The sequence below is a fragment of the Parasteatoda tepidariorum genome, chromosome 8 (assembly GCF_043381705.1).
Source record: "Parasteatoda tepidariorum isolate YZ-2023 chromosome 8, CAS_Ptep_4.0, whole genome shotgun sequence".
Taxonomy (NCBI): domain Eukaryota; kingdom Metazoa; phylum Arthropoda; class Arachnida; order Araneae; family Theridiidae; genus Parasteatoda; species Parasteatoda tepidariorum.
Genome location: NC_092211.1, coordinates 73,796,869 through 73,821,334, shown reverse-complemented (window position 1 = coordinate 73,821,334; position 24,466 = coordinate 73,796,869). Strand labels below are relative to the sequence as shown.

The window sequence follows — 24,466 nt, the reverse complement described above, 5'->3', positions numbered from 1 at the left end:
CTAGACAACGACTCTTAACAGGCCAACATAAAGTTGTCCATGACTAAAAACTTGTTTAGTCAATATAAAACTGATTTTCTCAAAAGTCTGACCTTGTGACTTATTTATAGTCATGGAGAAGGCCAGCCTAATTAATTTCTAATTGAGTTTAAATTAAATATTATCATGTTTTCAGGGCATGAATCTTAATTGAACAATCTGATAATGCTCACTCTGGTTATTGTTTCCGTTTTTAAAAGCGCTATATGTTGAGCCAGTTTAAATTAAATATTATCATGTTTTTAGGGCATGAATCTTAATTGAACAAGCTGATAATGCTCACTATNTATATTAAAAATATTAAACAACTTAATTATTTAAAATAAACTACTAATAATAAATAAGAAATTTGACTTGACTTGGCATTAGAAATAAATAAATTTTTTCTTAGATACTTCTTGCTAGGGAAAAAATATAAAAAGCAAGATAAGAAATAAATGAAATATTTGTCTAGATGGAAAAAAAAGAGTGTACTTATTGCTAAACACCTGAATTATAATAATGATAATTAATAATCTGACATTTTATCAAACCCTTTAGCAGATAATATTCTGAACAAAAGGTACAAAATTATAAGATATTAATGAAGTATTAAAGAAAAAATGCATTTTAATGAAATGAGTGGAAAGGAAACTGAAAATACAATTATTCAAAATATAGTACTACTCAAACAAATTTTTCCCTGAAATAGTTTTAAAAATCTAATATTTCTGATCAGATTTACTTTAAAAGATTGCTAAAATACCCTTAACAGCATTCTAAAAAGTTTATAACTATGGAGAATACAAAGTTTATTGCTTATAAAATCTAGAATTTAGGATAAAGTCTGTACTGAGAAAAAAACTAAATAATTAACCAGGATGACGGAAACATCACATATTCTAATTTAGAACAATGACGGAGACATCATATACTCTAATTTAGAGTTTTGAAATAATTTTCAAATGAATGTATGATAGATTTTTTTACAGACCAAGAAAAGCAGCTCATAGGTTTTTTTTATATATGATGTAGAAAAAGTTTGTATTGAAAAAATTACATAGTAGGTTTTTTTATTTTTCTCATATAACTCATTAAAATGGGATGTAACTGACAACTGGACTTACTTTTATTGTGTTTTGTTTCTCTTTTCAGTTATATGAGGGGAAAAAAAATTTAAACACAGCTTGACTGACAAAAAATTAAAAACGCAACTTGCTACCATATTGTTCCTTTTTAATATTTTAAATTTTTATGTTTTGCAGCCTATTACACAAAGGATTTTAATTTAACATTACATGTTTATACAAAACTACACATACTAAATCAAGAAATATGTAGTATAAATAGAATGTTAAACACATTTAAATTAAAGTCCATATAAAATTTCACATTAAGTTTTTACCTGCTTGCTTCTTTCATCCAGAAGTTCTACAAATTTTGCAGGAAACCAGCCTCTGAGCCCGTTTAATTCTCCTATCCAGCAGTGCTCATCTTTTTGACTAATAATCTAATCAAATAAAAATAAATAAATAAATAAAACACAATAAAAGTTAGAATAAAAATAAACTAAAGGGGAGTAAATTAATAAAAGTTTAATAGTTTAAAACAAATGGTTAGCCCAGCTGGATTTCACATCATATTAACTTCTGAGATGAATATGTTATTTCAGCTGATATATTTTTGAACAATCCAGTTAATGGTTTTGGCATACACCATAATTCTTATATTCAGTAATAATTATTTTGAAAAAATATATAAAACAATGCCCAATGAAAAAATGCTTCAAAATAAAATATTTATCATTTTTAAAAACTTGTGGGCTATTCCCACTGCATTTGGTCTGCATGATTTATCAGTTTTTTTTATCTAACAATACAATTCAACCCTGTGAGAAAATGTTTTTGAGCTATCTGCGACAAAATTCTCTAGCACTAATATATTTCTGCATTATACTTTTAATGATAACAAACATATATGCTACTAATTTAAAATAACAAAAAAGCTGTGTTTACAAAAAAAACTTTTTACTTGAACATGTAATAATTTTTGAAACTAATTCACGCTAATCAGATTCCTCAAACACGTGCTCGGTTTTGAGATTAAGTTGTAATAAATAATATCGTATAAATATATCAGATTTAAAAACTATAGAGAAATCAATAGCAATAACTGCCAAAAATTCGATATAATTATTGCCTTAAAAAGTAAATAATCCAATGCACAATTCAAATTTTTCATGCAGTGTTTTCACTACAGAGCGAGAACGCGAGATTCTCGCATATTTTTTTCTTTTCTCGCATTAAAAAATGATTACCGCGAGAAATTCGCTCATTCTACAAGCCAATTTCAAAATTCGTGAATTTCTCGCATTTTGAAAAACATTTCTCATTGCGCNCGTGAAATTAACGTAATTTTAACGTAAGCCCAAAACCTTATAACGGACGAACGGATTTTTAACGTTTATTTGCCCTTTCATGCTGCATGGGATTACATTGATTTACGATACTATTGGCGTAAATTGAGCGAGTCAAAAAGTGATTATTTAAATGCATGATTCCAATATTACGTGTAAATTTCTGTAGAAAAGATAAGCAATTTCTTTTTTAACTTTTAAAAAGAAAAATCTTTCTGCAAGAACTCTAACGTTCTGAGACAATGTCGCTTTGTAACTGCGATTCTGCCACGGGTAATTCATATAAACCATAAACTTTTATTTCAATAAATGTGTTCAATATATAAACTCAGTCATTGGTTTTTACAGTAAGTATGATGTTAAAATCTGTTAATTATCTGGATTTCAATAAAATGAAAACTATAATTCCTTAAATTGATGATAAATATATACATACAGAAAATAAAATAAAAACAACTTACAGTTATAATATCATTTTTTCTAAAACCTAATTCATCATCATCATGTCTTTCAAAGTCAAGACAAGCCTTAGCACGCCTTCTTCTATTTCGAGCAACATTGGCAAATATTTCTTGATCTCTAGCATGGCCGTCCATACTGTAATCAGCAGTAAGATTCTGGTAAAATAATAAACAAACCTCAATAAAAATAAGTGCAAAACATTGAAAACATTAATTAATATTCGAACATTAAAAACACATTCAAGGTGTAAAATAAAATGTTTACCACGGTCACTTTGTTTACAGTTATTAGATGCTAGAAACAGTAATGGAGTTAAAACACACACAGTAAAACTCCAGGAGAAGAAGAAACAAAAACTGTACAAAAAAAAACATGAAGTAATGATGTATAATCATACATTTAGAAATAATATTTTCCCCACATTGATAAAAATTTTAATATTAATGCAATTGAGAGCAGTGGTGTTGGTACTTGAAATACTAGACTCAGGATTTTTCTGAGAGCTTGTCTATGACTTAACTTATGCCCTTTTAAAACCTTAAATAAATCCTAAACTTAGATTAATATTCTTAATAAGTAAATGTAAATTTGAATTTCGATTTATTTATGTGCAATTCTAATTAAAAATATTTTGTTTAACATTACATTTTAAATTACATCATAACTAATTTTATATAATGAGTAATTAGTTTTTTTTAATTTTTTATTTTAATAAATGTTACAATGTAATTTTGTAGTATGTTATAACTTTAACAATGCCATAATATTAATTTAAAATATGTATTGTTCCCATAAATATTTGTCTAAATCATTTTTATAACACTAAAATAATTATAAACTGTCAGACCTAATTTCCAACTAATTTTTAGGTCAGAATTTAGCAATTTTTCTGGCACTGACTCTATAGCATTGATGCAATTTTTTTGAAATCAAAATTCAAATTTTCTTTTCCATACTTAAATTTATTACTTTTTAGGTTTACTTTTTTAAAAAAAGTAAACACTTCACACAACAAGCATTTTGCAATAGATTTTTCCCCAAATCTTATATTATATAAAACAAAAGAGTATAATATAATAGATTAAGAAAAAAAATAGTATACCACTTTAATCTTAGGATCTACAGATTGAAAATGACGAGCTACTTGCAAAATAGCTTCTCTTAAATCCACCAGAATTTCTGTCTGTCGAACATTTTTACTTCGAATATCTTCTTCTGTTTCACCATCACCAAAGATTATTAGTTGTAGCATAGATTTTGACCGTTTCAATTGCCTCCGATTAAGATGCTACAATTTTAAACATTTATAATCATCAGCCATGCAATCTANCTAAACGTTACAATGTAATTTTGTAATATGTTATAATTTAAACGATGTCACAATATTAATTTAAAATATATATTGTTCCCATAAATATTTGTCTAAATAATTTTTATAATACTAAACTAATTATAAACTGTGAGACCTAATTTCCAACTAAATTTCAAGTCAGAATCTAGCAATTTTTCTTGGCGCCAACTCTATAGCCATGACGTAATTTTTCTTAAAATCAAAATTCAAGTTCTCTTTTGGCATACTTGAAAAAATTCATTACTTTTTAGGTTTATTTTTTTTTTGAAAAGTAAACACTTCATGCAAGAAGCATTTTGCAATAGATTTTTCCCTAAATCTTATATAAAATAAAAGAGTATAATATAATAGATTAAGAAAAAAAATAGTATACCACTTTAATCTTAGGATCTACAGATTGAAAATGACGAGCTACTTGCAAAATAGCTTCTCTTAAATCCACCAGAATTTCCGTCTGTCGAACATTTTTACTTCGAATATCTTCTTCTGTTTCACCATCACCAAAGATTATTAGTTGTAGCATAGATTTTGACCGTTTCAATTGCCTCCGATTAAGATGCTACAATTTTAAACATTTATAATCATCAGCCATACAATCTAATATATGATGAGTACTAGTTTTAAGAGCATTTTTTAAATTAAATAATAAATATTTCGAAACAACAATTCTATTAAGTAAAAATACTATGCTAAAAATTTGAAGAAAAAAAAAAGAATTTTTTAGAATCTAATTAAAAAAAAAAATTATTATTAAAATTTTTTTATTTTATCTAGAACAATGAAGTGAAATAAGAGACAAATAAGTAATTTTACTCAAGAAGAGCAGTGAAACTTAACAACTCCACAGACATGTGACTAAACTTAAAAAACATTGAAATAAAAAATACAATGTCAATTCGGTAAACAATGTCAATTCGTTATACAATGTCAATTCAATAAAAATTAAAACATAAAAATACTGAAAACACTCATAAATAATAACTGATTCAAGTAAAAATACTGAGAAACTACACGTTTGATTACATTTATTAAACTTAATTGAAAGCCATCCAAATGTTTACTACAAATCAATTAAACTGTACTTAAACTTATAATATTCAGAGTGAAATGCTGAGTAAAAAATCATTATTTATAGTAATAACTCAAGCTAAAGGTAATGCTAGAATTTAATCATTGCTATTATTTTCAGAAATTAGTTCAGGGAAAGGGAAAAAATATTAAATTATATAATATTGATGAATAATAATGATTATAATTAATATGACTATAATAATAATAATTATAATTAATATGACTATAATAATAATAATTATAATTAACACTATAATAAGAAAATTACAGAAATAGTTTTTTTTATAAATAATAGATAATTAAAACAACTTATTTCAGCATTTTTTCAAATAAAAAAATAAGAAATTTGTCATGACTAATGAGAAAAATATATAACTCCACTTACCTGTTTTGGAAGATTCCTCGCATTTTCAGGATTAAGCAGGGCACCTTGATCAGCCATTAAATATGCTAGGTGTTTTCGTCTATGAGTTTCAAGCGTCATGTCAGTCAAGGAGCCTGCAAGGTCAAATGATACCTCAAAGAGCTTGTCAACATCTTCAATTTCACCAGGTATGTCGGACAGAGCATTGAATATTTGAGCAGAATTTTCTAATGTTCTGAGATCACATTCCTAAAAATTTAAATAGCAAAATTATACCTACAAGAATACTCATTTAATAAAAAATACAGAGCTTTCCATTTAAAAATAAATTTAGATTAAACTACTTATTAACTTGAAGTAAACATATAAACTAAAATTTACATTCATCTAAAAATTATAATGCAAATTTCTTTATATGGTAAAATACTTGAAACCAAGACTAGTTAATAGGTAGTAAAATAATAGTTGCATTTTCAGTTTTTTTGTATTTAATTTTGTTAGTACTAGTAATTTTTTATTATCCTAAATATTCAGCACACAAAACAAAGTTTAAATTTGTCCACAGTACATAATGGGTTTAGTATATTAAAAACTAGTATCTGAAATATAAAAATCAAAGAATATAAATATCAAAGCATTTACTTTAAATATTATTAGAGGGGCACACATTTAATAATAAAGAAGAAAATGTCTCATTCAGTTGTTGAAATTATCAAGATGAAAACATTTTATGGAATGTAGGGATTTTAAGGAAGCAATATAGTTCTGTTCCTTTTTTCTATCTAATGTTAAATTAAATTTTGGTTTTTCTCAGTAACAAAATACAGAATGTTTTTTTATTATTTGTAAATAGTACAAATATATGTTACAAACAAAAAAAGATATGTATAACATTGTGAAGAACTGTAAAATAACAAATAAGTTTTTCTAAGAAAAAAAATTAAAAGCCCTAAAAAAATCTAGATTTGTTATGCATTAAAGTATATTTGTTTAAAGATTATGTAAAAATTAATAATTAAAGAACGTACTTTTTTTAATTTAGTGAAAGAGTTTCAATTCCAATCAATTTTGAAGCTAAAGTACTTTGAAAGAAACAAGTTAATAGATTTCAGAGCACAATTAGTCACTAGTAAATAAATACTAGCAAGTACGTGTATTATATAGCAATTTGTGATTGTTACCTATGTGAAATGAATTAATATCTCATAAGTGATAAAAATATTTAGAATAATACACAAATCGATGGTGTTTTACAACATGAGCCTAGCCAGAATTTCAGGTTTAGTGATGTTACATTTTAAAAAAGATGAATGTAAACTAAAAGAATAAAAATGATGCTTAGAATTTTATCTCAAAATTTTTTCAATCTTTAAGAAATATGCGTGATGCAAAATATAGCAAAATATATAGCAGATAGTACAAAATTATCTAAAAACTAGTACTTATTTTAATAATGCATAACTTCATACATTATTCATTTATTTTTTGCTTTGAAACTATAAGCATGCTCATTTTTTCAAAAAATAAATTGAGGATGAATATAAATAACAAAATGTTGTTTTATCTTCATAAAATTAGTTAATACTATGTATCTTATAAGAATTAGATAGGAAAAATAACATTTTAATATTTTAGAAATCAAACTTTTTCCTTCTTGCCTAGATATAAAGATAACTATAAGAGATTTGGGAAATTTTAAGCCAGTATTCAACTATCTCACATAGTGTATCCTTCATTGTACAAAAAAGTATTGAAAATAATTTCTTTGAAATAAAAGTCGGAAATCTTCTAAATTTTAGTAAGTCCCAAATTTCGCTAAAAATTGGCAGAACTTCATGCTTGAATTTAACAAAGAACTTTACATTAAAATATAATATAACATTTACTTCATAACAAGACCAAATAAACAAGACTTAAATAAAATATAAACACATAATAATATATATAATAAAAGTTATACAATTATAAAATAAAATCTAAATGCCTAAAGCACTTACTTTGATTTTTAACATTCCTAACGTAACTTGAAAAAGAACAATAGAGCCTTCGTAGAAAAACAAATCCCAGATTCTTAAAAGAATTTTTGTGTGGACAACGCTAGCAAACAGTGTGAGGGACCAATGGAGGGTAATCAAAGAGAGTTCTGCAAAAATTAGTGGATTTTATATACATAATATACTTAAAGTTCACCTAAAAGAAATTTGTTTAATTTAACTTCATTAGACATAAAAAAAAGAATAGTTAAATGGAAATGCATTGATAAATTATTTAATCCTTAAAATAAAAATGAAAACTAAAATAACAAAAAAGGAAGAAATTTGGATAACAAAATATAAATTTTTTAAATCAAGCTTTAAAAAATTCAATAGTTATAAATGAGCTAATTCAGATTGGCCAGTCAATTGGGGAAACCTTAGTTTATAATCCTTCTTTGCTAATTTCCTTAATAAAACAAAATAATTTGAAAATCATAGAAAAGTGCAAATCATTTTAAATAATATATTAGAAAAAACAAACAAACTATTTTAAATATTTCATACAGTTGTGCTCTATTTAACTAAAACTTAGTTCTAATTTAATTTATCAGACAACACTTTTTTAAATAACTTTTTAAGGCAATAGAAATTATTATTTTCATTTGTAATAACAAAATCAGCTGGGCAAAAATTTACACTGAAAACTTTAAATCCATTTGTTCTCTGTATTAACTTTATTATAACAAAATTCTTAAATACAGTCATTAATTTAAAAAAAAACATAATTATTTAACAACAAATTTTACATTTAAAATAAAATAAAACAGAAAGGCAAGTAAGAATATGGTAAGTTTAAAAAGTTGACTAGTTTTAGAAATCCTTTAAAAAAAGTAATCTTCTGTAAAAAAAGTAAACTGCCTGAATATTTTAATGAAAAAATGCTACGACCTGTAAAACTTGCTAAGAGCATTATCTTAAAAAACAAATTTTATATAATTCCACTTAAAATTCTTTAAAAGATTATTTGAGATGAAACTTTAATTACACTTCTTAGAAATAGTATTAGAACTTAGAGAAATAAATGTTAATAGAAATAAGGAATTTTTAAAACTCACTTCACAAGCAGAAGCAAATTATCAATCGAGAAGAACTGGATAAAATTAGTTTTCAAATAATGATTTTGATTATGAACTGAATTTAATATATATTTATAAAGCTTGAAAATTGCTTTTACTTAATTTATAAACTATTAAAATATGCTGTACTAAATATCTAATAGTTGAAGGGATGAAAATTTTAAACGTTTGAATTCTTAATTTATAACAAAGCTCTTTCTCAGAACTGCAGTAAGGTCTAAAAATATTAATCCTAATGTTGTTAAATTAATAAAGAATTATTGCTAAAGAAATGTAGAAAACCATACGTAAAGTATTTGGTTAAACAGCTGTTATTTTATAATTTAAGCTTGAAAAAAATAATAACAAGTAAATAATAAAATAATAATAATAAAGTATAAATAGAATAAACAGAATAGAAATAGAATAAATAGAAATATAAAACAGAGTTTTAAGTTTTATTCTATTTATACTTTNGTAGGTTTATAACAGTTTAGTTACTTAAGTTCATTTTGAAATTTTGTTCTAAAATCTATAAAACGCAATTTTTTATAGTTTTTGAAAGCAAACGATAATATTATTTTAAATTTTTAAATAAAATTTTAACTTCAAAAATTAAACCCTTTTTTGCCATGTAACCATTTCTCAAAAGTATGCATTATGTTAGACAAAAGTAAATTTTTCACAAATATGCAAAAAAACATGCATATAAATATACTTGAAAAGGATTAACGCTTTATTTGTAGTTGCCATAATCGTAGTCAATTAGAGTATTCCGTGTCCATTTTTGTTGACCAGTGAAATTATTCAGTTATTCTTGACTAATGAATAAAGGATACTGAATAACGAATAATAAATGATTTATTCTTTATTCAAAATATTTCTGACTAATGAATAAATCTTTATTCATCATTCATTATTCAGATTTTGAATTATTATTCATCATTCTTTATTCATTACTCTGTATGACAAATGCCCATCTCTGGGTTTAACAATAAAAAAAACGGCTTTTTGTAGCAATTCAGAAAACCGGAAAAATCAGTTATCCGGAATAGCGATGGTCCCGATTGTTCCAGATAATTGGTTCCCTACTGTACTTTTTTCTTAATTTTGTGAAAGATTTTCCAATAAATTTTGAAGCAAAAATACTTTGAAATAAATAAGTTTATAGTTTTTTTTCAGAACGCAATTAGTAGATAAATACTAGCAAGTACATCCATTATATAGAAATTTGTAATTGTTACCTATGAGAAATGAATTAATATCTCTGATTAAAAACAATTAGAATAATACACAAATAAATAGTGTTTTACAACATGAGCCTAGCCAGAATTTCAGGTTTAGGGATGTTACATTTTAAAAAGGATGAATGTATACCAAAAGAAAAGAAATGGTGTTTAGAATTTTATTTCGCAATTTTTTAAATCGTTAGAAAATATGTATAAAAAAGTTTTCACATTAGTTCACCAAAATAATTAGCAGATAGTACAAAATTATCTAAAAACTAGTACTTATTTTAATAATGCATAACTTCTTACATTTTTCACTTATTTTTTTGCTTTGATACAACTATAACCATGCTCATTTTTCCAAAAATAAATTGAGGATAAATGTAAATAACAAAATGTATTTTTATTTTAATAAAATTAGTTAATACTGTGCATGTTATAAGTATTAGATAGGAAAAATATAATTCTAATATTTAAGAAATCAAACCTTTTCCTTCTTGCCTAGTTATAAAGATAACTACAAGACATTTGGGCAATTTTTAAGTGAGTATTCAACTATCTCACATGGTGTATCCTTCGTTGCACGAAAAAAAAAAATTCTTTGATATAAAAGTTGGAAATCTTCTGAATTTCAAAGTCCCAAATTTTGGCAAAAATTGGCAGAACTTCATGCATGAATTTAACAAAGAACTTGTCATTAGAATATAACTTCACTTACTTCATAACAAGATCAAATAAACAAGTCTTAAATAAAATATAAACACATAATAATATATATAATAAAATTTAAACAATTATAAATTAAAATTTAAATGCCTAAAGCACTTACTTTGATTTTTAACATTCCTAATGTAACTTGAAAAAGAACAATAGAGCCTTCGTAGAAAAACAAATCCCAGATTCTTAAAAGAATTTTTGTGTGGACAACACTAGCAAACAGTGTGAGAGACCAATGGAGGGTAATCAAAGAGAGTTCTGCAAATATTAGTGTGGATTTTATTTTACATAATTTATTTACATTTCAACTAAAAACAAATTTGTTTAAGTTAGCTTCATTAGACATAAAAAAAAGAATAGTTAAATGAAAATATATGGATTAAATTATGTAATCCTTGAAATAAAAATGAAAACTAAAAAAACTAAAAAAGGAAGAAAATTTCTGTAACAAAATACAGTGGAACCTGTCTAAATTGACCTCCCTCGGGACCAAGTCAAATGGTCACTATATAAAGGTGGTCACTTTATGAAGACTCTTTAAATAAAACTTGAAGAAAATGGTCACCTTACTCAGGTGCTCACTTTACCCAGATGGTCACTTTTACAGGTTCCAATGTATAAAAATTGTTATATGAAGCTTTTAAAAAATCAATAGTTGTAAATTAGTCAATTCAGATTGGCTAGTTAATTGGGTAAACTAATTTCTTTAATAAAACAAAATAATTTGAAAATCATAGAAAAGTGCAAATCATTTTAAATAATATATTAGAAAAAGCAAACATACTATTTTAAATATTTTATACAGTTGTGCTCTATTTAACTAAAACTCAGTTCCAATTTAATTTTTTAGACATCATTTTTTTAAATAACCTTTTCAGGTAAAGGAAATTATTATTTTCATTTGCAATAACAAAATCAGCTGAGAAAAAATTTACATTATAAAATTTAAATACAGTCAATTAAAAAAAAACATTTATTTAACTACAAATTTAACATTTAAAATGAAATAAAACAGAAAGGCAAGTAGGAATATGGTAAGTTTAAATAGTTCAGTTGTTTTAGAAATCTCCATTTCAGTAAAAAAAAGTAATCTGCCTGAATATTTTAATGAAAAAATGCTACGGCCTGTAAAACTTGCTAAGAGCATTATCTTAAAAAACAAATTTTATATAATTCATTCCACTTAAAAAATTGTTTGAGATGAAACTTTAATTATACTCCAGCAGAGAAAGTACTAGAACTTAGAGAAGTAATTGCTAATAGAAATAAGGAATTTTTATAAAACTCACTTCATAAGCAGAAGTAAATTTTTAATCGAGAAGGACTGGTTAAAATTAGTTTTCAAATAATGATTTTGATTTTGAACTGAATTTAATATACATTCACAAAGTTCGAAAATTGCTTTTATTTAATTTATAAACTTGCTTTTATTTAATTTATATGTTGTACTAAATATCTAATAGTTTAAAACAAGGGATGAAAATTTTAAACGTTTGAATTCTTAATTTATAACAAAGCTCTTTCTCAGAACTGTAGTAAGGTCTAAAAATACTAATCCTAATGCTGTTAAATTAATAAAGAATTACTGCTATGAGATGTAGAAAACCATACGTAAAGTATAAACAGGTTAATTTAATTAAGTATTTGGTTAATTTGAGTTCAAAAAAATAATAATAAATTAAAAAAAATTATAAAATAAAACTTAAAACAGATTTTTGTTTCAAGTATCAACCAAATAATTCAAAATTTTGCTTTATTTTATAATTTTATTACAGTATACTCTCAATATCTCTAAGTTAAAGGGATGCTAAAAAAAATTGAGATAACAAGTTCAAAACTAAATATGTTCTAAATAGTAGAAAAATATATTTTAAAATACTACTCTAAAAAGTAAAGTCATTAAACATAAAATTAACTACTAATAAATATGCATGTAATGATAATTGACTATAAGTCTAAATGCAATGATAATTTTATTTTTAAAAGTAAGACAAAAGCAATCATGCATTAAATAGAAAATAATTGATTTACAATAAACTTATATTCTGATTTTTTCAAAAAAATTAATTTTCTATTTAGAAAAAAAATTTGACAAAACTAAGTTTTAATAAGGAACTCTTCAACATAGGAATTTAAATTAACATTTGGTAGATATATAATACCAGAGGGAGAAATATTTTTTTGACATAACAAGGTTTTGGAGGCATCAAAGTACTAGAGTATACTGCATTATCATTATTAATCAATTTCAACTTTCTTACCTATATCATGTTCTTTGAGAACAAGGTCTAAGTCTGGAAGTATACATGAAATTAAAGTGACTAATACACGTTGATCTGCTTGAACTCCAATCAGAGTACTAGAATAATAAGAAGCTGGTAATAAATCTTCTACAATAGTACACATTAGCCAAAAGGCCTCTTCTTCTTCTAAAAACAGCAATAATAATGCAGCAATCTGAAAGAAGAGAACATTTCATTTTTTAAATAGATAATCTTAATATTTTTTTTTACATACATAATACTATGATCATGTATGAATGCTAAAACTGCAACGTCATGATTAAAATTTTAAAATAAGTAATCAAAATTAATGAGCTTGTGATGTCAGGCATGAGATTGCAAAATTTAAAATAAATGAAAGAATGAGAACTATTGAAAAGAAAAAATTAAGAAGATTGTTTTTGTGCAAGGAATTTGTTAAAGAAAGTTTTTTTTAAAATGCTGCTCTTGAGGTTTAAAACATAAAACTTAATACAATAATAATTTGCAACAAGATTTATTTTAAAAATTTTTATCCAGAGTATTCATTTATAAATGATAGATGAATAGATCAGAAAAATACAGTACTTAAGAAATTAATGAACTACTACTAAGTTACTTACACAAAATTAATAAAATTAAACTATTGTATATAAGAAAGAATAAAATTATTAAAGTGAATATCAAAAAATTTAAAAGCGAAATTGACCTTAGAAACAACCTTAGTTCAATTCACACAACATAAAACTTAACAAAAGCTAATTTATAAATAGCTCTCTAATAAATTACATTGAAAAATCCTAAATGTCAACACATGGCTGTAATCTTAATAATTTAAAGTTGATTTTGATTAGTTTTTAACGATTTTGAAAAGTGCACAACACAGCTTTTAAATAGTGTGGTAATTTTAAAAATTCATCAGACATAAGAGGAAAAAAATGGAAAGTCATTAAAGAAAAAAAGAGAGAAAATTATAGAAAAATAAATGTTTTCTATGTATCACAAGGTTGAATTTACTTTTGAGGTGGGCAAAAAATTAATAGAATTTTATTTAAAGTAAGAGTATACTTTTGTTTTAAACCATGAATTATTTGGTGCTAAAATAACGTAAAAATAAAAGGAATAATTGTGTACTGTCTGCATTGAATGATTTTATTAGCTTGGACAGGTTCTGTTAAAGGCTTGTAAAAGAATTAAGGTTTAACTGTAATAGAATTAAAATAAAAACGTTTGAAACAGAATTAAATGCTAATTGAAAATATGGTAACTATTAAGTTGTGCTGCTAAACTGAATTAAGTAAAATAAGTTTATTCAGAATATGTTTTAAAGCTGTAACAACTCCCTTTAAAGGACAAAATTGCATAACTTTTCAATTGTTATGACTATTTTTTTCTTTAAAAATTAACCTTTTATTAGTATAGGTAGTAATAATCAAGCTTTTATTAGTATTATTAATTACTGTTCCTGGATAAGACCTCAGAAAGTAACAATATGTCAAATATGTGAATAAAAAGTATGGTTTTTGAAAAGAATTATGGTAGAGAGATAGTCAGAACAACAAAAGTAGTAGAATAGGTTTAGCATAATATTTACCACACCAGTTCCTTGACAATAGCCGATATCCGGGTAAAGCCAAGCGAGTCCCCTTAAAATTCTTCGTAAACGAGGAATTCCAGTACTATTCATATGAGAAAAGCATGCATTGCTCGGAAGGGTTCTCAAAAGATCCTGAAAAATCAAAGTAATATTCTTTAATTATAAAACATAAGCATAAAAATCTAACAAAAAATGTAATAATGGCAACATAAGTGCTTAATATAGCAATGTCTCACAGAAATTAAAATTAATTCATGAAATTAAAATTCTATAACAGTTTCAGATGCATATCTGTCATACTTCAGGTTTTAAGTCTTTATTTTTATATTCAGCAATAAAACTACTAAATTAAAGGCTGTTGTTACAAAACGGATGGTATGGGGATGATATATGGTATGTAAGTATGGGATAACTATATATTAGCAGTTTACACAAAAAAAGACTTCAAATTATCTCAGGTAGTAAGATATTGGTATGAATAATTTACAATAAAAGTCGGACTCCTTGTAAACTAAATTTTATAAGTTTAAACGACAAATTTAAAAGGTTAACACGTTTAGAATCATATGCTATAAAGAGTTTTTTTTTTTTTTAATAATCTGAAAATAATAATAATTAAGACACATTAAAATACTTTTCAGTAGCAAATTCTTTTACAACAACAGTTTGTAAGGCGCAAAGGATTTAGCAGCCAAATAAATCTTCTAATAAAATTAATGAGTTTTCTCAATACTCTGTCATAGTAAACCCCAATTTAATAAGCAATGTAACCCATTTTCTTCTCCATTTTAATTAAATGGGCAGAAACCAACCTAGGATTTCTATCTTGCTATTTTTGTGACGAATTTTACATTTAATCATCTGTCCTCTGCTGTGAAGTAAATAATTTGGGGGAAAACAAGGCAAACCTATATTTATTTATCATTTCACTACTAATTTTTGAATCTAGACCTGTCTTGTTCTAAACCCCTCGATAGAAGTCCTACTCAAATTTTTGTGAATAACTGCAGCTCAATCAAACATTTTGAGAAAAAATACAGTTTACTTAAAACTAAGTTTTTGATATAATGTTAAAAAAGTTCGCTTTTAACTTTAAATAGACAATAATATTCATGAAATAGTACTCATATTTAATACCAATACTTAACAAGTTGTTCCTGAAGCATGGTAGAAGTAATTTATTATTATAAAGAATTATTTTGGGAAATATTGCTCATTTATTAAAAAGATTTTTAAAAAAAAATTTGGGAAGGCTAACAATAATAAAAAAATGTACTTCTTATAAGATGAAATGGTAAGGAAAAACAGTTCAACTACTACAGTCTAGTCCATATAATGAACCTGCGATTAAGTGAACACTCGGTTATAGGGAATGTTTTCAGTGGTCTTGTCCAAACTGTTATTCAACTAATCCTGTTTCATACGATTATAGTGAGCAACTGATAAATCAACAGTTCGTTTACAGTGAACTGAAATTTCTTTTTTTGCAGTTAGTTAAATGAATGATACAAAATCTTTAATTTATGTGGTAAGTTGTAGTAAAAGTATATAACTATGACTTATAATTAAAAATGAAGTGATACACATTATAAGGAAGTGTTTAAGATGAGTCATTTCGATTAAATGAATAATGCTAGTTGTTTCAAAAACGGATCCACAGGAGCATGAATTGGTTTTCAAACGATTGGAATAATGTCTTTTTTTTCTTCGAAAATAATGAGAAACATGGATAATTTACTAATAAAAAACTTCAAAAGTGACGAAAATTGAAAAATTAAATGGCTAGAATTTTCTAGCAAATTTTTGTTACAGAGTGACAACAACTTCATTGAAAGGAAAATATTTCGAAAGTTTCCCATCCCGGAAATATTTCGCATTCCGATTAAAAATTTCATTATAAAAAGAAGTTTGATATAAGCAAATTTCTTTGAAAAGAGATTTAACATATTTAGTTTGTTAATAATTTATAAAGCAAATTACGTAATATTTCTATTACTATTTTTAACAATAGAACAAGATGTTTTTTCAAAGAATTTACATTTAGTAAACTATAATTTATAGTGGACTTATTGCTGCGGCCGCAGACAATTCACTATAGCAGAATCCAACTGTAATAGGATTCAAATGGAAAATCTCGAAAATACCATTACCATTTGAATTCTATTTCTGTTTTTTTTTCTATTACTATTCTTAAGGCCCTGATTTTGCTTGTAGGATTTCAATGTAAATGCCAGTAAACATTAGGGTAATAGAATAGAAATATAAACTTGAAAAATTAACCTCAAATTTTTCTATTTTTGAACACATCAAACAATTAATACCAGGATCAAACTTTAAGTTAGTCTAGGAGAATTTCAAACAAATAAAAACACAAAGTGATTGTTAAATTTTAAAAAAAATATATATTATTTATGTTCTTAAAAAAAATTACATTAACATCTTAACAATGCATAATTGAAACAATCATATTAATAAATACAGATTCCAAACAAATACATACTTTTTCTATTTGCTTTGATGTCATCACATGATCATTTGAACTTGCTTTCACAACATCTTTATAAGTTAAATTGCATGAAGTTTTCTTTTTCATCGCTCCAGACAATCTCAACCATAGCTGAGGCCTCAGTGAGTGTGGAATCCCCTGACGAATCATCGCACCAAGTTTGTCTGAACGTGATAAGTAAGCCTCCACCTTCAATAAAAACATTATAAGTTAGACCAACATGTTAGATCATAACCTACAACTACAACCGAAGCGGATTAGTAAATTAAACATTCATCAAATCATCAGCTTTAATAGGCATTCATTCTAATAAATCATTATTAATAAGTAAATTAAACATTTATTTAATGAAAGCAAGAAATAAATTAATCATCACTTAAGGCCAAATCAATTTTTAAAAAAAATGTAATTGTCAAACAATATTTCTCTGATGAATAAATCAAGTAAAATCAGTTATCCTGCAAGGAAGCAATAAGACCTTATCCCAAATTTGATATAAAAGACAATCAAGTTAAAAGTATTTTTTTTTAATACTGATTGCATTATTCTAAATAACTAACCTAACATATATTCCATACAAGTTTGCCTGAACAAGACAGTATTAATATAATCTTTAAAAATTAAATAAAAACTGCCTTCTTAATCTCATTATTATTAGTATTTCATAGTGTTCGTAAATAAGGTAGAGATTTTTAATTATAAAATTGTTCTTGTTATACATTAGCAGCTGTATAAGACACTTTATGATACTTTATTTCCAAACAATATGATATATATAAGCGAGAAAAATTTCAAAAAACTATAAAATTAAAAATATTTTTTAAATTAACAGAACAATAAAGCTATATGAATTGATAAGAACATTTGTCATTGAACAAACATTGAAAAAAAAATAGATTGAACAAACTTCAAAAAAAGACATTTCTAATATTACCTGAATATAGAATATTACCTGAATATATTACCTGAATATGAAAATAGAAAAGAGTTTTATTTTCTTATATTGATTGTGATTCATAAAAGTTTTTTATAGTTGTAAATAGCATTCTTAAAGTGTAGACAAATGAGCACACATGTTTGACAAAATTTCGTAAGTGATTAGATAGCAAAAGAAAGTTCTAACAATATCGAATTTACATAGTAAAGTAGATTTGAACAGTTTCGAAATAGTTAGTAACAGTTTTTAAATCATTAAAATACACATCTGTGAAGTATATCCTATTTTAAAAGTATAAATATAAATACATTAAAATCTTCAACAACAACAAAAAATCTAGAAAAATAAATAATGATTAATAATAAAAATTGCAAGGGTATTTTACTTTATCCCAAGTCAGATCTCCCACTTCATTATTATGAGTGAATTCTAAATAGGCAATCCACTGAAGACGATGTTGAGGATCTTCAACAAAAGGAATACTCAAAAGTTTACTAGAATTTTGTTCAGGACCATCTGCAATTGACAATATAAAAACAAATTACAAAATAATAAAAGAAATTTTTTGAGTATCAGACCAAGAGATATTTAAAAACGTTCAGGTATAACAAAATTAGTTGCTTTTAAAATATTCAGATCTTGTGAGTTTTATATCAAATACTGAACTAGTATTAATTTTTATTTCTGTGAAAATAGTTGCAAAAAAATCACATATCAAGGTCATTAATTAAGCCTTTTGTAATCTGAATGCTTCCAAGCAAAGATAATTTATATTGTTTATGTATTATTTATTCTAAAGGGAAATAGGGTATATAGGAAAACGTCCTTACAAAGATACTGGCCAACATGAAGATTAGTTTTGCATAAAAACTAAAAATCAAATTCAACTTTAAATTAATTTAGTGCATTCACAATACTTTAAATAACGTATTAAAATGATTTATGTCATTCACTACTGGATTTAAGTGATAAAAAATATTCTACGTTTTGATTATATATCTGACAAATCCTAATTTAAGTAATTAATAAGGACACAAAATTTTACTTCTTAACTTGGAGAGCTTTAATGCAGCGACCAAAATTAAAAAAATCTGAATTTACCTTACACAATAGCAAAAACACAAAATATGTCTAATTAGAAATTAAACACATTTTATTCAGTAGCTAAAATTGCGGCTAATTTAAATTTTTAAAATGCGTAGTGAGAAATATTTAACATTTTCTTAAATCCTTGACACTGAAAATTCTCTTTCAATTTAATGGAGGAAAAAAATACTGTTGCATCAAGTACTTTTTCACATATTGTCAAACAAAGTAAAACATAAGAAAAAGTAACAGTTTTAACAAGAGTTTTATTACTGATTTCTGCAACTGAATTGTTATCATTTGATTATGATAAATTAACAATTTCATTTACTTCAATTGCACAGATAGATAATATTTCATTAGAGGTGTCATAATCGCTGAATACAATAATTTTCTGGACAAGTTTTTATTTGAAATTACAATTGGACAAGTTTTAATTAAGTCAATTATTTGAAAAGCAAATCTAATTTGTTTAAATAATTCGTTAATTTAAGGTTTATCATTGATAAAATAAGGGGGTTTTACATTAAATTTAATAGGGGGAAAAGAAAAATTTGTTAAGTTGCAAAGTTTGATAAATTGTAGTTTGCTAAATTGTGACCTAACTAACTATATATATATTATTTGATCAATTTTACTTTTTACCATGACCCAACTTAAAGTAGTGGTCCAAAATAGTATATGTTTTGGAATTTTTATTATTCAGAAATGTTTGAATTTCAAAAGAAATTGAATGCTACATATGCTATTTTTAAAAAAATTCACGGTTTATTTATTATTTTTTTACAATTTAGAATTAATTCTTATACAAGTTTTTTCTTATCAAAATGTCAGATTTTCTTTTGAAAATTCCAGATAGAGTCCTAGATTTGACTTGAGCTTGTCCTTCAAAGAGAAGTTCTATTATCACAACATTTGATGTCACTAAATGTATAATTGCTCATACTTCTATTTTTTTTTAAAAAATCTATTTTATTTAGGGTGATGAAAAATCAAAATAAACAGAGGAGGTGCAGTCTTGTGGCACACTGCCACATTACAGTTCTGACTTACTTTCAGAAGACAGAGAAACTTTTGAGTCAAATACTGCCTTAAACTTGTAATGGCAAATAGCTTATTCTATAAAACTAAAATGCATTTGAATTGCATTAAAGTTAAACCTTTAACTCCAACCCCTTTCAGTCCAATGATAATAGTGCATTTAGCTGAACTATTTCAAACATAGCTTTCTAAAAAAGAATTTATCATAATAAGCTGGTATTATTTACTTCATTTAAAAAAATGGTATTATTTATTTCCTTTTTATAACTTTTAGAAAACTTTTGTTTTGTTTTAAAGTATAGAGGATTTTACTTAAAAACATTCCATATAATTGCATTCAAACAAATAATAAACTTAAGAATATTCATTTATCCAACTATTGAGCTAATTAAGAGCAAAATGCAATATAGAACACCAAACAATTTAAAAAAAACTAGCTATATCTATTAATTCATTATGTAGTCTCAATTTAAAACCCAGTTATCTCTAAAGATTATGTTAAAGTTTTCAAAGATATCTCATTTCAAAACCTATTGACAATAAATAACTGACAGCCTACTAAAAATGAATAGAAACAAATTTCATATATTCTCACAATTTGATACATTTTATTGATAATTATTGCTTCAGACAAAGTAAAATCTAATCAGTAAAAAAACATGAAACTTAGTTGATCATAGTTTACCTTCTTCATCTACACGGAATCCAAACTCATCAAAACGATAATCAGGGTGGCATTCAGAATCTTCAGGCTTGAAAATAATAAAAATTGTTTAAAACGTGAGTTACAATTACAGTCCAGGTTTGGAAATAATAAAAACTTTTCTAAATGTGAGACACAAATTAAAATTTGCTACATTATACATATTACAATACCTATCAATCTAGCAACTATTAATATTATCAAACTATATGCTTAGAGTTTATTTTTAATCAGACTTAATAAATGCTAGATTTCATTTAACAATTCAGACTTAAATTCTTAAAAGAAACTTTAAAAAAAAAACAAATTCTTTGCTTTATTACTGTTTTTGTGATATTTCTATTCACCAGCATTACATATAATAGCATAGGGGTCTGTGCAGGGTAAATGTATTACCGTTTAGAGGTACCTTCACAAATTCATCTTTAGGAAAAACGGTAGTTTCACAAATAAAAAAGTAAGTTCTCTTGCAAATTCCGTTCTCGTTGTTCTCTATGGAAAGGAGGAGCTTTTCTGCCAGCTGTCTTCTACGAAAAGGTAGCAAGTGTTTGGTCAGATAGATAGTGCAATATGGTATGTCTAACCATTAATTTATGCCATATCAAAGTGAGTTTTTTTTTCCGTGGAGTTTTTTAAAATGAAACGACGAGGCTCTCCTTCTATAAACTTTACAGGAAGTTGAAACTCAAACATCATCTTAAACACTATTGTAAGTTTATTCTAACATACCTTTATTTTTTTTATGAACCATTTTTTTCTCTGTGAAGCTTTTTTCTATATGATCCAGTTGAATGTTCACATAACTAAAAAAACTTTTAGTACTAGTTCTGTTAAATGAGCGCTTTTATTAAATTCAAGTTGAAATTTAACCGTGGATAATGATTTTTATGAATTTTGAAATTTGGATACAATTTTTAGCCCAAAATTTTACAATAGCAAAATTGTTTTTGTATATATGGGAAAAAATATATAGAAATTTACCAGTCATAAATGCTTTTCATTTTTAGTGACAATTTTTGAAAATACTTTCGTACTTTATCATATTTTCGTGTTGATTTTTTAATATAATTTTTAATTTTCACAAATTATGTCTAAATTTTCACAAAATAGGCACTTCTTCAAAAAACATAGACAGACTCCCGTAGTATTACATACTATCGACCTATATAGTATTACATACTATAGACCTATATAATTAAAATTGCTGAGATGACTGATAAAATAGTACTATCAATATAGATCAACAGTACTCTTATTCTTTAAAAAAGAATTCTTGATAGAAGCATTTAAAGGACACAATACCTTAATGAGAATGTCAACTTAAACAGGCTTTGATAAGATAGGACTTTGGTTACAGACACTGAGTAACAGAGTATAGATTTTAATAATTAAGAAAAGAACTTAGCTTATGAAGAAAGTCTTCTGACTGCATATAAAAAAAAATTTCTAATACTATCATTTATAAACATTACTATCTAAACATCTGCCATTCAAATCATTTCCATTTTTATAATACTAATAGTGTCCACATGGTAAATTGTACGAAGCAAAAAAAATTATATCAAAACTAGCTAAGCAGCTCAATTTACAAATTGCAAATTACATTATTTAATAAATATTGAATTTGAAACAAAATTATTTTTACAATTGTTTCCTTTATTCATACTTTTCTTTTTGAAAAAATAAATAGAGGCAATATGTTACATCCCTGTGGCAGAATTTTTTCTGACTTTCTGCGACTGACCTAACTAGAACCAATATCTTTCTGCAAGATATTTTTATCGTTATAAATGTATGTGTAATGAATTTATAATAATAGATGAAATTCGTGTTTATAAAATAAGTCTACATGCATAGAATAAAACTGTGTAGATTTTTTTTCTTAATTTCATAATATAAGTTCACATTTCTTAATAAGTTTAAATTGTTTAAGTATAAATTTGCATAATCTTCGATAATAACGAAAAGTTATAAATGTATAGATCTGCAGACAAAAATGCTTACTAGAGCATAAATAAAGATTACCCAGAACCTGTAATAAGATAGAACTTATAGAAATAGCTAAGAATGGACAANACCAAAATGTTTTGATAAATAATAAATGTGTTTTTTTTTTGTTATAGGTATTCTTTCTGATATTCTTGTACATTAAGTTATTCTTTGTCAGATAACTTACAGTACTTGTTTGATATAAAGTAATTTTATAAGCCTAATGGCATTTTAGCATTTTGCTAAAACTTTTTTTCAGATTTTAGTTTTTTTGCTAATGAATTTTTAGACTCAGCTTAAACCCTGGGCCTTCATAATACTTTACAGAGTGTATTAAAATTGTTTATGTCATTTATTACTGCATTTAAGTGATAAAAAATATCCTAAGTTTTGATTCGATCTCTGTCAGATCCTAATTTAAGTAATTAATAATGACACAAAATTTTATTTATTAAATTGGAGATCTTTAATGCAGCAACCAAAACAAATAAGAAAAATCTCAATTCCCCTTACACAATAGCAACAACACAAAAATATGTACAATTAGAAATTAAACACATTTTATTCAGTAGCTAAAATTGCAGTTAATTTAAATTTTCAAAATGCGTACTGAGAAATATTTAACGTTTTCTTCAATCCTTGACACAGAAAATTCTCTTTCAATTTAATGGATGAAAGAAAATACTTCATCATTTAAACACTGCTGCATCAAGTACTTTTTCAAATATTGTCAAACAAAGTAAAACATAACAAAAAGTAACAGTTTTAACAAGAGTTTTATTACTGATTTCTGCAACTGAATTGTTATCGTTTGATTAAGATAAATTAACAAATTCTTTTACTTCAATTGCACAGATAGACAATATATCATTAGAGGTGTCTTAATTGCGAAATTCAATCATATTCTGGACAAGTTATGGACTAGTTGGATATTGTGAAAATTTGAAAAGCAAATATAATCTGTTTATCCCATAAAAACGACGGGGTGAGGTTTCACCCTCTATTTCTCACTCCTGTGATATTTCTGGGATGGAGTGTACAGTAGTAACGCGCCAATAAGAATAAAACTAATTAATTTCTTTTGCCCGGAAAACATTTTATATCTCATTTTACACACCAGGATATTTCTAAGGTCATAGTGGAAGAGATGTAGGAAGGTTACTCGGTACTACTGTCCAGATTGCGACGTTGGCCTCTGTATCTCATGCTTTGAAATTTATCACACAAGAAAAAATTACTGATCTTTATGTATATCATACGTAAGTTTAATAAAATTTGTTTTTAATGTTTAAAACACATATTTTTCAAATTTTCCTAGCGTGCTGGAAAACCAACATTAAGTCATAGAAACCCTGAATGTTGGCTTTGTCTAAAAATTTAATTTTTCAAAATTTTAAGCTAAAAACATACACATATTTGTATATAATTTTCAGGGATAAAAAAATAGGCATTTTTATGATCGTTTTCTTGAAAATTAATTGATCGTTAGGGGTTTAAAATAGTGGTCTATATGTTTTGGAATTTTTATTATTCAGAAATGTTTGAATTTAAAAAGAAATTGAATGCTACATATGCTATTTTTTAAAAATTTCACAATTTATTTATTTTATTATTATTTTTTTATTTT

At 25.2% G+C, this 24,466-nt stretch overlaps 1 protein-coding gene across 1 annotated transcript in view; it reads right to left on the bottom strand.

Moving 5' to 3' along the window:
- The window catches only part of LOC107448610 (small G protein signaling modulator 3 homolog), a 42,787-nt gene that overhangs the window by 9,901 nt on the left and 8,420 nt on the right, over positions 1–24,466 (bottom strand). The window contains exons 5-13 of the mRNA XM_043048912.2: positions 18,406–18,536; positions 17,078–17,272; positions 14,575–14,709; positions 12,981–13,176; positions 7,680–7,825; positions 5,704–5,931; positions 4,621–4,806; positions 2,896–3,051; positions 1,424–1,528 (exon numbers count right to left, since the gene is read on the bottom strand). Coding sequence (XP_042904846.1) covers positions 1,424–1,528; positions 2,896–3,051; positions 4,621–4,806; positions 5,704–5,931; positions 7,680–7,825; positions 12,981–13,176; positions 14,575–14,709; positions 17,078–17,272; positions 18,406–18,536 — 1,478 coding nt within the window. The remainder of the gene's footprint in view (positions 1–1,423; positions 1,529–2,895; positions 3,052–4,620; positions 4,807–5,703; positions 5,932–7,679; positions 7,826–12,980; positions 13,177–14,574; positions 14,710–17,077; positions 17,273–18,405; positions 18,537–24,466) is intronic.